This window comes from Leptinotarsa decemlineata, unplaced genomic scaffold (assembly GCF_025532065.1).
Source record: "Leptinotarsa decemlineata unplaced genomic scaffold, Ldec_3_MD MMD2_tig00026354_RagTag_RagTag, whole genome shotgun sequence".
Classification (NCBI taxonomy): Eukaryota; Metazoa; Arthropoda; class Insecta; order Coleoptera; family Chrysomelidae; genus Leptinotarsa; species Leptinotarsa decemlineata.
In genome coordinates this window covers 8,918,561-8,935,300 of record NW_027412702.1, presented here as the reverse complement: position 1 = coordinate 8,935,300, position 16,740 = coordinate 8,918,561, and the positions used below count along the sequence as shown (strand labels likewise).

The 16,740-nt window shown below is 34.9% G+C and overlaps 1 protein-coding gene across 2 annotated transcripts in view; it reads right to left on the bottom strand.

Moving 5' to 3' along the window:
* The window catches only part of LOC111512554 (G-protein coupled receptor Mth2), a 90,674-nt gene extending 76,519 nt beyond the window's left edge, over positions 1–14,155 (bottom strand). The window contains exon 1 of one of the 2 annotated variants that reach the window (XM_074184611.1): positions 13,384–14,155. In XM_074184611.1, coding sequence (XP_074040712.1) covers positions 13,384–14,014 — 631 coding nt within the window. In that variant the 5' untranslated portion in view covers positions 14,015–14,155. Of the gene's footprint in view, positions 1–824; positions 1,576–13,383 lie in introns of those variants that run through there. The other variant, XM_074184612.1, reaches the window with a different exon arrangement.
* Positions 14,156–16,740: the final 2,585 nt, after the last annotated feature.

Sequence of the window (16,740 nt, the reverse complement as noted above, 5' to 3'; positions counted from 1 at the left end):
AAGATGTTGAAATAACTGTTTGTTGGTGGGAAAAAACTCCAGAAATATTCATTCTTACACCAAAGGTTCCAAAAAGGGCATCACAAGTATCGAAAAGAATATTGAATGTTTTCGAGATAATTAGTAATTTTATATTTGTACATCAATCTAATACGCTATCGTATGAGTTTTGTGTTTTATCGGTTAATACATGTTAATGATTGGCGAGCATATTTCAGGAAACTTAACGACAATATCATTTGCAACATCAACAGAAGATAATGATGGTCCAAATATAGAACCTTGAGGCACTCTAGTCTTAATATAACTCCTTTCTCTTTAAAATAAACATATATTCTTATTAAGGATATATGAGTAAAGAGAGCAACTGCTTCTCATCCTCCTTCTGAAGGAGGGGGTGTTTTTGTAAAGTGTTTAGTGAAAATTTCACAATAAATTGTTACTTAATACCTCACCTCAAAAACGTGCAAGTTTGCAACATTTTCAAAATGAATAATTGAAATATTGTTCACTAATTTTATTCAGGAGGAATATACAAGGAATTTTTCTGTGTTCGCGAGTGAAATTGCTGAGTTAATATTTTTTCATGATTTTTTAGACGCCTCTTCTTTGCCCCATATAAAGTGCAAGTTACAAAAGTGTCTTTTCAAATTAAATAAACACAGTTATTCAATAACCGTTTTATTTTCCAATATTTTTTAAGTTCCCTGTACATAATATTGATCAAATATTGAAACAGGTCATCATTCTTACTCGTTATAACGCGTTAGTTATGTGCAAGTTATTAAAAAAAGAATGCACAGGTAAGAAATAAACCCTTTTACCTGTTGGATCTTCGATATTACTCGAAAAATTCAAGCTTATTCCGTGCGTGTAAGTATCCAAGCAGATGCTTCCCCCAACGAAACTCTTCCCGTCGGTGCAGCACTTCTTCACGCAGCGCTGCTCCTTGCAAATTTTCGTGTCTTCTCTGCACTCCCTCCTAACCAATTTTCCCTGCGAATCTTCGTCCAAGCAATAATCAGCTCCAGGCTCCAGAGGATCAGGATTGTCGACGATGAACTTGCACTGAGGCAGCCCGACTTTCACGAACTTTCCCTGGGCGAAGTCGTGCTGGAAATTTCCTTTGGCAGCACAAGAGTGTATCTGGGGGTTGTAGAAGTGGCCAAGTGGGCAGCACTTGGGAAAAAACTTGCCTATGGTGAGGGCCTCAGCGACGATCTCCCCTCTTAGCAACTGGAGGGTGATTATCCCTTTGTCGGTAGCTTCAGAGCATTTTCCGTCAATTCCTCTTGACAAGAAATTGGTGAGGTTACTCACCACCCCTAGTCTCTTGGTGAGGTCTTCCTTGCACTCGTAGCTGGAACCCAAGGCCTCCCCGAAATCGCAGCATTTCCAAAACGACTGAGCTCTTGCTAGTACCGCGACACTTGCGAATATCAACAATCGCATCTCGAAATTGTTTATTTTTTAATTCATAACATTGTTTTGTTCATGTCATGAGTTAGGATCGCGGGTCTGTTAGGTACTTGCGTTCGCGACTGTCGATTCGAGAAAACTGAGCGTCGCAGTTGATTTTCTCTATTCCATACTGAATTTTAGTACTGTAGAATTAGGCACTCTTCACGGTGCGTGGTTTCCGATTACGCGTTATCTTAATCATTAGCCGATGCATGGTGCTGAGGTGACACGGTCTCTGATTTTGTATCGGAGATCTCAATATGATGATTTGATGATTGTTTCGTTTGTTTTATGATTAGAGTTCAGGGGTGCTTGAACGGTTAACGGTATCGAGTGTTTGTACAGTCGTGGCACGAGTGGGAAAATAATTATTTTTTGTTATGATTTTTAGAAAAATTCAACTAATTTTCTGTTCACTAGATGGAAAAATTGTTTCAATTATTTTATTAATCAAGTGAACAGTTATAAATTATAAATTTTTATTACACGATTACACTAATTCGGTGAAATTTGGGGCATATGCGTAGTATGAGTATGGAAGGTAGGTACCTCAAAAATTTTTTCTGGGCATACAAAGGAATGTCGAAATCATATTTGAATGGTGTCACAACAATAATTTGAAGCTAAATGTCAAAAAATGCTGTGTATTAACTTATACAAGAAAATAAATTGATGGATGTAGCCGTTACTACGTGGAGGAGATCATAATGAAGAAAAGAGAATTGAAACTTTCCATGTTTTTTACCACTTTTATTTCCTATGTTTTTACCACTTTTATCAAACTCAAAATTTCTTAGACCTGACCAATACATACAATCGGAATAAATTTCATTTTTCGACTGGTTTTTCAATTCATGGGGTGATAAATTGTAGAAATTCGCGATATGTATCCTGCATATTTTGGGGATATTAGTAATTTTTGTATGTGGCTAATTCTAGTCTAAATTCGTTTTTGTGCGAGTTTGGTGGTTGTGAAATTTTGAATTTTGCATGAGACTGTTTTTGTGAATGTAGGTGTGAATCAGAAGTTTGTATAAATAAATACTCGTGTAAGTTAGAAATTTTTTCTCTTTGAAAATATTTCTGCAGGATGGATAGTCCAAATGGAACATCAGGCGAATTATCCTTTTTTGTGCTAAAAAGACTCTTATACTATCGGTGGCCAAACCATAAGCTACAATGTTATAACTTATAGTCGAGTAAACAAATGCATAGTACACAAAAATTATACCCTTCGCATCAAGGCAACTCATCAGATTTTTTATTCAATTTGGAGCAGATCATAGTGATACATTTCTCCCATCTGAGATTGCTATCAACAATTGTACCTAGAAATTTGCAACTTTCTTGAAATATTATTGTCCGATTATTATTGTTTAGTTGTTCTGTGGAAAGTTTTCCTGTTTTGGATCTCTGGAATTATAGCGCAATGGTTTTGGAATACCGTATGATCAAACGATTTTTTTACACCAATTATCAAATTGGAGAATTGTTGTCTGAGTAGCTCATTTGTATCTGGACTGGATACTATTATGGATATATCGTCTGCGAACATATAAACCTCTCCGTCATTTATGTAATCAGGAAGGTCATTGATGAACAATAAGAAAATTAAGGGACCGAGAACGCTCCCCTGGGGAATACCAGTGTCGATTAAGTAATCATCCGAAGTTTGTTCATTAATTTTCACTACTAGCTTACGACCTTCTAAAAATTAACGGATCCGTTGTGATATGCTTCCATGAATCCCAAGTGCATTTATTTTTGTTACGATGAAATCAAAGTTTAGCGTGTCGAATGCACGTGACGGGTCGAAGAAAAGTCCAATAATGGATTCCTTTCTCTCTAGTTTTTCGTTTATTATTTGTATGAACTCTATTGTTGCCGTTTCAGAGGAATGACCTTCTCTGAATCCATGTTGTTTTTTATTCAGTATATCAAACTCACATAGAAAGCTATTTATTCTTTTTGATATACCTTTTTCTAGAACCTTTGATAAAGTGCTCAGAAGCGCAATAGGTCTGTAGTTCATGAGGGACATTTTATCTCCTTTTTAAAAGCTTTTTTTAACTTGACTTGAATGTATGTTAAGAAATCTTGTAAGTTTAATTTGACCCTCATACCGGTATCCGATTGACCTGAAATTTTGCATGCTGGTCCAGAACCGATGACAATGCATGTCAATCATAAACCTGATGCTGCTGCGATCCTGATGCTACTGCCAGGATCGCCTCCGTACGAGAGATCTCCTCAGCGGTAAACAGCAGGGACACAAAATTTTGTATACGCATTCGTTTATGATAGGTTTATGATAGATAGTTGGTAGGCGCACCATGAAATAGATGCCACATCCAAGGTTGGCTTCAATAAAAAAAAATATATTTCTAGAAAAAAATTAAATCAAGCTTTTACCTTTAAATACCTACTTCCCGACTCTAAAAAGGAAACAAAAAATGTCGCGACAAGCTTTTATTATAATTTCAATTCTGTAAAGTCATAAATGATTGATGTGGTTAATGTGATTTAAAATTTTATTTTGATCTTTTTAGGGCATTTAAATAAAATATTGTTTTAAAAGTTTTTATCATTATTTTATTTGTAAATAGGTGTCACTAACGATATTTTTAGGCGACTTGGAAATTGTCCTAATTCAATTGATTTATTCAGGATGAATGTTAAGTAAGGTGCTATGTCTGAAGCACATTTTTTCAGGAGATAGACTGGGACTTCATCTTTTCCGGTAGATTTCTTGTTTTTTAAATCTCGTATTATTTCTTCTATTTGGGTAGCGGTGAAAGGTTCAAAGGAGAAGGAATTGATAAATCTCTTTTATACAAAAAAATTCAACTTTTTGATATTTTACTATAAAATAGAATAAATTTCAATAAGCAGAGAGACAAACTGTATTGTCAGCTAACAGGATACTCGGTTTCATAATGAGAAATAACAAGGTTCTGGAAAAATCCTAATGAAGTTACTTTTCATGACGTAAGTCCGGTTAAAATTGAATATGGCATAGGTACTTCTATGGTATCCTATATATATATGCGACTTACTCAGCTTCCATTGAAATAATTCCGCAAAAAATTGTCAAATTCATGTGTTTCACACTGTTTGCTATATATCCCGAAAGAGGAATTCCTTGCCATAACACTGGATATGGAATGAAGTTGTACTTAGATTCTGTAAGGACAAACATTGCATGTAAATCACCTGTCACGATTTGATGTAAAAAATTCAATATCAATTATTAATCTCTTAATGATATTCACCGCTAACAATACCTTATAATATCTGGATTTTTTTTATTTTCTGATTTTATGCCTGTTCAAAATTAAATTATGAATAAATGATTCTTTTGGGAAATGAATCAGCCAGAAACAAAGTTGAAACCCTACTTTTTTTATTGATACATGAATAAATTGTTTGGAAAAAGACAAAAATCCAAAATAGGTTTTGAAGTTTATCAAAGTTTTTATGTGCTTTATTATTTTTTTACCGAAGTTTGCGCTGATCAGGCCCTATTCCACCAAGCCCCGATACATTCGGGAAGGCACGGTAGCATTATCAACCAACGACCATTCCCGACACCGTGGGGTAAGTGATCATTGGGTCCGAGAATCATGTGCCCTGAGTAAGAGCAGTGTGTCAAGAATGACAGCCTTCTGCATCTGTTCGGTTATGATTTTTGCCTTGGTGTGGTAAGCCGGTATTATTTTGAGATTCGGCCAAGGACTCCAATAATCAGAACAACCATCTTGACAGAGTGACATGGATAGAGTCTGCGGAGTCCGAAGAGAAAGTTTTTATATTTTATTCGTTTTCCTCCTCTTCTCAGACGATATTCGTCTTACCTTTTTTTTTTTTTCTCACCGTAGTGTGCGCTGGTCAGGCCCTATCCCCCGAAGCCCCGATACATCCGGGAGGGCGCGCCAGCATAATCAACCAATGACCACTCCCCACACCGTGGGGTAAGTGATCATTGGGTCCGAGAATCATGTGCCCTGAGTAAGAGCAGTGTGTCAAGAATGACAGCCTTCTGCATCTGTTCGGTTATGATTTTTGCCTTGGTGTGGTAAGCCGGTATTATTTTGAGATTCGGCCAAGGACTCCAATAATCAGAACAACCATCTTGACAGAGTGACATGGATAGAGTCTGCGGAGTTCGAAGAGAAAGTTTTTATATTTTATTCGTTTTCCTCCTCTTCTCAGACGATATTCGTCTTACCTTTTTTTTTTTTTTCTCACCGTAGTGTGCGCTGGTCAGGCCCTATCCCCCGAAGCCCCGACACATTCGGGAGGGCGCGCCAGCATAATCAACCAATGACCACTCCCCACACCGTGGGGTAAGTGATCATTGGGTCCGAGAATCATGTGCCCTGAGCAAACGCAGTGAGCCAAGAATGACAGCCTTCTGCATCTGTGCGGCTAAGATTTCTGCCTTAGTGCGGCAAGCCGGTATGATTTTTAGATTCGAGAGTAGAGAAGACATCATTCCACCAAGGACTCCAACAATCAGAACGACCATCTTGACAGAGTGATCTGGATAGAGTCTGCGGAGTTCGAAGAGAAAATCTCGATATTTTATCCGTTTTTCCTCCTCTTTTCTGACGATATTCGTCTCGCCAGGAGCTGAAAACTCCACGACAAATATCGTTTTGGTCTGGTGGTCGAGAAGGACTACATCAGGCTTATTAGCTTGTATGAGCCTGAGGGTGGGGAACGAATAGTTCCAATAAATTCGGCACTTCTCGTTCCCCACAACGGATTCAATATCCCCCGGAGCGTATTGTTATTATTATTATTATTATTATTATTATTATTGGTTATTCAACTATTCAACAAGTATTCGAGAACAGAGTTATTCATATTGTTTGAAAAATATATATGATATGTATGTAAAAAAATAGTTCTGGGTGGATTTTTTCATTCCTCATATATCAATCACTATTAAAACAGTACTTCAGATATTCATTTGATAATTATATCACCAACGTTCCCGTTTGTTTTCAGTGGGTATGATAATGAAGAAACTGAAGCATCTAAAAGAAATCGTAGATATATATAAGTTATTCTCAAATCAGTCATTTATTTAAAGAAAACATGCCCCTGAATACAAATAAAAAGAAATTTTCAGGAAATAACAGAAATGAAAGTAGGTTTTTTAGTTTCATCTGTGAATTGGACAAAAATAATAATAATTGGAGCCAAGCAGAAATTGAAACGGATCATTCAATAGCTCAACCATGTCTAGACAGTAATTTTGTGTAATTGTTTGTAGTTTTGACGGTTTTGGCACTTGAAAATAAATGAATGTTTTTAAACCACTCAAAAATGATACCTTACAAAGAATTCATTCGATAAAAACCATGTAAATACTAACCTAATATGAATGAATTTCTTGGATGTGATTCTACATCTAATTTTAAAATAAAAAAAAAATCTTTCGGTCAAACTTTCAATAAACTTTCAATTTCTAGAAATGAGGTAAACGTCCATGGTTAAAGCACCAAGTGAAGAAGTACTGTTTGATAAATTTCATTCTCACGAAGTATGGTACCAAAAGCTTGAAAACACTGCAATACAAACGTTTTATAGTATTCAAAGAACAAAAGAGTGTAAAATGTATTCGGAGAGACCTAATTACTAATTTGATCCTGAATGAATAAACCAGCAAGTATGTATCCTACAGGAATTAAGGTGAATTATTATTATAGACCATTAGCAAACTAAATCGTATTATATGTACCTGCAAACAAAGGTACATGAATTTACATGAATTCACTTTTAACTCTATCGAGTACCCACCTGCTGGTTTTATCATACAGCTGGTTTCAACAAATTAAATTTTCAATTTGATAAGTCTGTAAAAACACTATACTTACAACATTTTTTTTACCCTCAACAGAGGATACAGAAAATTGAATATCAAAAGAGTTCACTCGCAGGTAGTTCCATCAATTTTATATTCATCAAAAATCACTTCAATTTTGGTGTTAACAATATACGATGAATGTTTTCGAAGAAAAGTCACGCTAAACTGAATTTTTTATATGACTATCATTCACTTCACTCAAAGTTCTTGGCCTTTGCTTCCCTATAGGCGCATTTAGCCAGCTCGATTCGGATGGTTACAGCTTGGTCTGATTGTGAATCATACTGTAATCCAAGACTTCTGTTTTCTTAATTAGATTTGATGTTTACTGGTCCGTTATCTCTTCTCGTGCTAGATAAGGATAAGTGACAGATAGAATACAAACAAAGGTTAAAACGAAAATAGGAAAAGGAATGGATGAAGATCATAATTTGATTTTGTTCTGATCTATAAATTTTATTAAAGCTTTAAGTATTGGAATATTCAGTTGTCTCAACACGGTTGTAATACTAAACGGAGTAGCAATTCCTTTGAGGATGAGTTCTTTATATAAATCCTTGTTATCAGTCTTATTGATCGGGCACTCGAAGAATATATGATTAAGTGTGTCTCGCATTCCACATTCACAATTAGGGTTATCTACAATTTTTAATCTATATAAATGTTCTTTATTAGTACAATGACCCGTTTTCATTCTAATAATCGAGGTTATGTGCCTTCTATCCATGTATGGATATTTAAGATACCATGTATCCTTTGGATACTCTTCGTGAATCAGATGATACATTTTACCTTTTTGTTGGATATCTTGTTTCCATGATCTGTAAAATTCCTCCTTTATGTTACTCTGGAAAAATGGCATTAGACTAATTTATCTGGTTTAATATTCAGTGGAATATTTAGTGTTGTGCCAAGTTTGCCAAAGAATCAGCTTTTTCATTGCCATCAATTTTCGAGTGTCCGGGAACCCATGCAAGTTTGAAAACAACATTATTTATAGAGGACAGATAAATCATTTGCTTAATTGTCATACTAATATAGTCACTCTTGGCAGAGATATGATGTGATTTGATTCTATTTATTGCACTTAGGGAATCCGTTATTATTATATTTTTACTGATATTTTTTTCTAGGCACATCGTAATTCCTTTATGAATAGCAATGAGTTCGGCGTCGCATATAGTTAGATGCTCGTGTACTCTGGCGGTAAAAGATATGTCTCTTTGAGGGATTGCAACTCCTATTCCTACCCTGTTTTGCATTTTTGATGCATCCGTGAACACAAGATTATATTCTGCATAGTTTTCTGAGAAATTATTGAATTTGATTCTGCATAACGGATCGTTTTTTTGTATGTTAGGGTGAATCTGTTGGATATTGTGAATATACATATCATATTCAAAGCTGAAGGCTGATATGATTTCATTGAAGTATATTTGATTTCGGACTGGATATATGTATTCCAATGCGCTAACCAAGTATGGAATTTCTCTATTCTTCCAGTATCCTTGTTTATTTTTACATATGTCACTTAATGATTCTAATAAATCTATAATAGGCGCGGTGTGATCGACTCTAATTAATACAAATTTTGTTGCCAATCATTTACGTCTAAACTCTAAACTTGTTTCGCCAGTTTCTGCCAGCAATGCATTAGTCGGGGTGGATTTCATGGTACCTGTAACTGCTCGCAAACCCTGGTAAAATACTGTGTTAAGTTTGCTCAGGTTTTTCTTGGTACTGGGTTGGAAGAGGATGGATCCAAAATCAAGATGAGTTTTGACTAGACCGTTAAAAGCCATTAGAAGGCATTTGGGATCGGCGCCCCACCACACCCTACTGAAGCATCGTATTACATTTATTCCTTGATTAGCACGTTTAATAATGTTATTAATATGTGTATCCCATTTGAGGTTGTGTGTGATTGTTACCCCTAAATATTTAACTTCTTTTTTAACTGATAAATTGTTTGAATCAATGCTGATTGTGAGATTGTGTTTTACTGTTTTATTGTTAAAGAACCATATAGCGTCGCATTTTTGAATGGCCATCTGTAACTGATGTTTGTCCATCCATTTTTTTAATTTTATGTAGTGTACAGTTAATTTCGTTTTCCATTAGTTTTATATTATTTCCTTTGACCAATAAAATTAAGTCGTCCGCGTATGCAATGAGTTTACTACTGGAAGGAACAACATCATACAAGGATCTCAGATAAATGTTAAATAATACCGGACTTAAGGGTGATCCCTGGGGTAATCTCCTTGTTGCCAATCCAGGACCGTGTAAATTATCTTCATCACCATATAAAACATATGTCAGTCGATTATTAAATATTCTAAAAATTAGATTGGCCAAGTCGTCTTGTATTCCGTAATGTATCAGATAACTATGCAATTTAGATAAGTTAATATTATCATAAGCACCTTTTATGTCTAGCAAAACTGCTACCGCCATCTGATTTTGCCCAAAAGCAGTCTGTACGTATGTTACCACGTATGCTACTGCGTCCATTATTCCTTGTCCCCTTCTGAATCCTGTCTGGAGTGGAGATAGGATCTGATTATGTTCAATATACCATTCTATTCTATTTTTAATCATCTTTTCTAAAAGTTTTAATCCGCAAGCTTGGAGGGCTATAGGTCTGAAATTGTTAAAGTTATCCGCTTTCTTATTTTCTTTCAAAATTCCCAATATGATGTATTCCTTCCAGTCTTGAGGTAACCTATGTCCTTTTAAGATTTGGTTGTATACTTCTAAAAGTTTGAATTTCATAATTTCTGGGAGATTAAGAAACATGATATACGGAATATTATCCCGACCAGGAGCCGATTTCTTTCTTAACCTGAGACTGATATGTAATTCGTTAATCTGAAATGGTTTAGAATAGTTGGTCTCGTTGGAGAGTTCGAAATCTGGATTAATGTCGCAAACCGTGATTTTTTCTAGGATGAATTTTGCCATGTTACTATCAGGTAATTTATTTGAGAAGGAAGTATTTATTTTTTGGTTCGAAAATTTTTTAATGACCCCCCATACATAGGAAATGTTCATCTCTCTATTCAATGAAGCACAAAATTTTTGAAATCCTAACTTTTGTTTTATTTTTAAAAATCTTTTGGTTCTAGCTATGATCTGCTTAACTGAGATGTAATTTTCTAATGAAGGAGTATTTTTGAATATTCGTAGAATTTTTTTCCTATCCTCTACTTGTCTGTCACAATCACTATCCCACCACGGGCATACAGGATTTGAGCTCTTATTTGTTTTTTTTTGGAATACTTGAATCTGCAGCATTTTTCATAATGTCAATAATATCTTCATATGTATAATTATGGTTATTATCAATACTGTCCGACACATAATTATAATATTTTCCCCAATTGGCTTTGCGGTAAATTCTATTGTTTTTATTGTTCGTGATTACATTTGTGTTTTCATATTCCCTGTATGTACACATAGTGGGATAGTGATCACTGTTACCACAGTCTAGTAGTACTTTCCAATCACACTTATTAGCAATATCGGCCGATACTATGGTTAAGTCTAGTGGGCTAGGAGAATGGGAGGGGTTAGTGACTCTGGTGGAAGACCCATCATTCAATATAATTAAATTGTTTTCCTCTAAAACTGACATCAGTACATTACCGTTATGGTTACTATTATTGCTTCCCCACATGGAATGAAAAGCATTCATGTCTCCCATCGATATTATTTTCCTGTCTACATTACCTATCATTCTGTTCAAAGTATTTTCTGAAGGAATATTATTCGGACTGCAGTACAAATTCAGTATATGAATGTTTCCTATTTGTATTACTAAAAACTGGAAGTTATCATTATTAGTTCCCTCACCAGAATTGATAACTTTATATTTATAATCCGATCTGATAAGAATTGCAACCCCCCCATATCCATCATCTCTGTCTGCTCTAATTATATTGAAGGATTTAATATTGAATGAATATCCACGTTTCAGCCAGGTTTCATTTAATAATATAATGTCAGGATTGTAATCATCAATAATTTTGATTAAGTTATGTTTATTAGCGTTCACACTTCTAACATTCCACTGAATGATCTTCAGATTTTCCAGAGTAACTATTGGAGCCAGACTGATAGATTTACCGCTCATGATTTGGGACATCCCGATCCCTATATGCTTTTAATTGATTTATTAGTTTAACTACTGTGTCTTGAATGTTACGAGAAATTTCTGTGAATAAAGTCATGAATTGTTTTATAATGTCGTTGTCTGAGGAAGGGCTTATTCCGACATTTGATGAACTGGCACCCGTTGGCCTGCAAAGTCTATCCTCATTTTCCTTATCACTACTTTTATTGGTATTTGTTTCCAAGCTATTGTTGATAAGTTGATTATTGAGATAATTCATCATTACCCCTTTTGTGGGTTGATGTATCATTCCATTAGGATTTATTAAAGTTTCATTTAAGGCTTCTCTGTCATAACCACTGGATTGATTATTGTGTCTTTTTTCCTTACTATTTGTTACTATTTGTGTTAATTTTCGTTTGTGTGTCTTTGTATTATCGTGATAAACCTTATATGAATATTCTCATGAGAGGTAGATGGTGATGTCCTTAAGGGAGGAAAATTTTGAGTGGTTTGTATTAATCTGTCTGAATTATTATCTTTAGGTATAAGTTGGGCTGCTTCAAAAAATGATATATTATCAAAAGTCATCTTTTCTTTTATTCGTTTTTGTCTGTCGTATTCTTTACATTCTCTACTGTTAGACTTGTGGTTACCTTTACAGTGAAAACACTTAATTTGAGTGCAATGATCGTAAATTTCGTCATTTTCATGAGTTTCTGAACAATTAAAGCATTTACGTTTACCTCTACACTGTTTTTTAGTATGACCAAATAAGAGGCAGGAATAGCATTGGGTGACCGGAGCTACATATGGGGTTACTGGAAAAGTCATATAGCATAGATCAATTTTGGCAGGTAGGATTACCCCCTCAAATGTAACTAGAATAGTAGCAGTTGGTTTATAATGCACTTCTCCATCCTCCACTACTCTCCTATTTATTCTTTTAACCTGTAGTACTTTGAATTGACTTTTAATCAGATGTTTGATTTCATCTTCCGTAAAGTGATTGTGTATTCCCCTTACAATACCTTTACAAGTTATTTTATTAAATGGTATATATACTTTGTACCCTTTCTTTGTAAGATCATTATTGTTGATAAAATTATTTGCCTCAATTCTCCTATTGAATTCCACTCCAATTCTATTTCTACCTCTATTGGTAATTTTGCTAATATGCGATAATTTTAAATCAAAAACCTCTTTTGCTATCTTTAACTGATTAAGTCTTCCAATATAATTTCCTGACTCTTCCGTTGCTTCAATTATAACTGTGAAAGGTCCCAAGGAACCTTCTTTATAAAAAAGTGTATCTTTTTCATGTTCTTGAGTTTTTGTTAAATTTGTATTTAAAGTTTTTTCAGTCAAAGAATGCAAATTTCTATTTTCCTGAATATTAATCATATTAACGTTATCAGCAAGGGACTGAGAGTTGAAAATACTTTCTACCTCAAAGTCTTCGCTATATCCGTCGTTATTCAAATTGAATATGTTTGACTCTTCCATCATTTTTTTTTGACACGGGGGGGAGTTTCCTCTCCCCCCGAATCCGAACTCATGTTATAAAAAAGGTTAAATCAAATTATGTATGGGTTGATTTATAAGAATGTATGAATATGAGATGAATAAAAGAAAAGGTACTAGCACACCTGTTTGATCTTCGCTGCTTGCAGATTCAACCTCTCTTCCAATTTGTGACGCTGACACTTTTTCGACCAGTTCACTCAATGAAAGCCAGATCACGAAAGGGACTATCATTCATAGTGTTTAAAGATTACCCATAAACAATTATGTCCTTGCTTCAAAGCGTTTCTGATTTCAAATAACATAAAAAATAATGCAGTATGAGTAGTATCAATCACACCGAGATATTATCATATGATACTTCATGGAAAAATATAAACAATATATAGTCAATAATAACTCCATTTACCTTTCGGATCGTGAATAACAGTTGAAAAACTCATGTTCACCCCATTGGAGTAAGTATCCAAGCAGTGATCTCCACCTACAAAACTCTTCCCGTCAGGACAGCACTTCTTCACGCAGCGCTGCTTCTCGCAAATATTCCTGTCCTTTCTGCACTCTCTCCTAATCAGTTTTCCCTGGAAATCTTCGTCCAGGCAATAATCGGCGTCAGGATCTACAGGATCAGGATTGTCGACGATGAGCTTACAATGGGGCAGACCGACTTTCACGACCCTTCCCTGGACGAAGTCGTGCTGGAAATCTTCTTTGGTGGCACAAGAATGCAGCTGGGAGTTGTAGAAGTAGCCCAGCGGGCAGCACTTGGGGAAAAAGTTGCCTATGGTTAAGGCTTTAGGGATGATCTTGCCCCATAGCAACTGGAGGGTAATGATTCCGTCCTGTGTAGCTTCAAAACAAGTCCCGTCCACTCCTTCTGCCATGAAGTTGGTGAAGTTGGTCATCACTTCTAGCCTCTTGGTGAGGTCTTTGTCACACTGGTAGCTATTAGGATTGAAGACTTCCCCGAAGTCGCAGCATTTCCAAAAGGGCTGAGCTCTTGCTAGTATCGCGACACTTGCCAAAACCAGTAAGCGCATCTCGATGTTGTTCGTTTTTTAATTCATAACGTTGTTGTGGTTTCGATGTGCATGACGATCGCGAGAAAGTTGCTCGTCTCCACGAGTGTTGCTTGGACGAAACTGTGCAATACAGGTTGATTATCTCCATTTCTTATCTCAATTTAGTCGGTCGAATTAGGTATTCTTCGCTACAGTACATGATTTCGGATCAAACTTTATCTTGCGCCTATCGCAAGTAATGCGATATTCGTGTCGGATATCTGAATGGGTTGATGCAGTGACGGCTTTAGGAGGACGACCAGCGCGTTCGCCCAGGTGGACCAGAATTTTTTCGGTAAAAAAAATGTGTAGACACTTATCAATTATTTGGTTCACTTAGGTACTGGTTACTTTATGTACTTTTATCGATTTTCCATGCTTCGATTTTTGTTTCAAAAATGTTGACAACCTCGTTTACTATGAGCAACATATTCCTATTCAAATGCAAATTAATTTTTCTAGAACGGAGGTTGACCTTAACCGATGGCAATAGATACCTAAGTTGAATGAATTTTTAATAAAAGTTTTCTTCGTCATTATTCGTGTATTTTTCATGGATTCCTGTTTAGAGAAACTTCGGAGGAAGAGTAAAAGTTCTTGGGTTGGGTCTGTGTTGATAATTTGTAATTGGACAGTTACTTCACTCGAATGAATTAGTAGGATTAGTATCAGTATTCCTATAATTGTGATGGAACATACTGAATATTATTTAATTAATATTGTTTTTATTCAAAAAAATTAATAAATCACTTTCAAATATTTTCATAAGAATGAACCGCAATAAATAACAATGCCAAATTATCTAGCTCCGTCACGGTGGAACCCGCCTTGAAAAAAATCTACCTTTTTTAGCCTACTTTACCTACAAACGATACTAATAAATGTAGTAATGTTCATTTTTTTGTAGTCTTATCGGTTACAAAGAAAGCACTATTAATATTATTCTAACTACGAAGGGCGAGTAATAATGTGCCAAAAAGTTCTGAAATAGGTTCTAAATGGATTGTAGTTTATTGTAGTAACAACAAAATATTACTTTATTTTATATTCTTTTGAAGTATAGCAAAAAAGCTACGATAACAAGTCTTCAAATCATAAAATAATATTTGTCCTCAAACTACAAACGATGGAGTTGATTGTAGCTGAAATTAGATGTTTGTAGTTACCATTAAACACGTCAAAAATGAATGAAATAAAATCGAGTATTTTTCAACTAAACTAACCTAACATAACCAACATATTTAACTTGAAATCTTAAGTAAAAACCAACGTATTCTAGAATGCTTTATTTGGAAAAAAGCAACTACCCTCAACATCTAACCTGAATTCCGAATTCAAAACAAACTCGTGTTAGGTGTTCAGGATTAAGAATTATTTCCAACATACTAACATGAGTTCTTTTGTGAATTCGGAAGTCAGGTTAGATGTTGAGGGTAGATGCTTTTTTCCAAATGAAGCATTCTAAACTACGTTAGTTTTTACTTCAGATTTCAGGTTACATATATGTTGGTTAGGATAGATTATGTTACGTTAGTTTAGTTGAAAAATACTCGATTTTATTTCATTCATTTTTGATGTGTTTAATGGTAACTACAAAAATCTAATTTCAGCTACAATCAAGTCCAAAGTTTGTAGTTTGAGGACAATTGTTATTTTATAATTTCAAGTCTTGTTATCGTAGCTTTTTTGCTATACTTCAAAAGAATATAAAATAAATTAATACACTACAATCAATTTAAAACCCATTTCAAAACTTTTTAACTCATTATACTTGTATATCGTAGTTTGAATAATATTAATAGTGAATTGATGGATGTAGCCGTTACTACGTGGTAGGAGATCATAATGAAAAGAGAAATGAAAATTTCTATGTTTTTTACCACTTTTAATTGTAACTAACGTTACTGCAGTTTTCATTTCTTTTTTCATATTAATAGTGCTCTCAGTAACCGATAAGACTACAAAAAATGAACATTACTACATTTATGAGTAGGTATCGTTTGTAGGTAAAGTAGGCTAAAAAAAGGTAGATTTTTTCAAAGCGGGTTCCAGCGTGACGGAGCTAAATTAGCTCTGTGTCAGTGAAAAATATTTTTCCCCATTATCTGTATCATTATGCAATCATAAACTGTCATAATGCGATATGGAATTTTAAATTGGGGTTCCGGGTGTTTCGCTGAAAGATTATTATTTTTCAAAATAATAATAATGATAATAATCGTCTTTATTATTTCCCAGCTGTAGTTACACACAAATATTCAGATAAATTACAGAGCTAGTTTCTGATATAACAAATACCATAACTTATACCATATCAACTGTATACCATTGGACCTTATTTGTTTAATAATTTAGATAATACAATAAAAAAATTTCAAATTAACATCGAAATTGCTATAATCTTGATAAATTTTAACCATTTTTACGTTAAACTTCTATAAAACAATCATCACAACTTCCATTAGCTGTTTTCATGTCTATGAATCCCTTCAATATGGGAAAGTAGCCGGTCAGGATGACGTGTGTCGTTTACTCCACCCACTCAATCGACCGCTGTGTGAACCGGTGGTTCAAGCCGCGAGGCCGTCCAACCCATGCTAGAAATCACACCGTAAAAGGTAGGTCCTCGCTCGCACAAGTTTCGACTTTTGAGAGTTGTAGTTCGTATGGGAGCGACAGCTGGTTAACGAAAAAACAGATTTTTA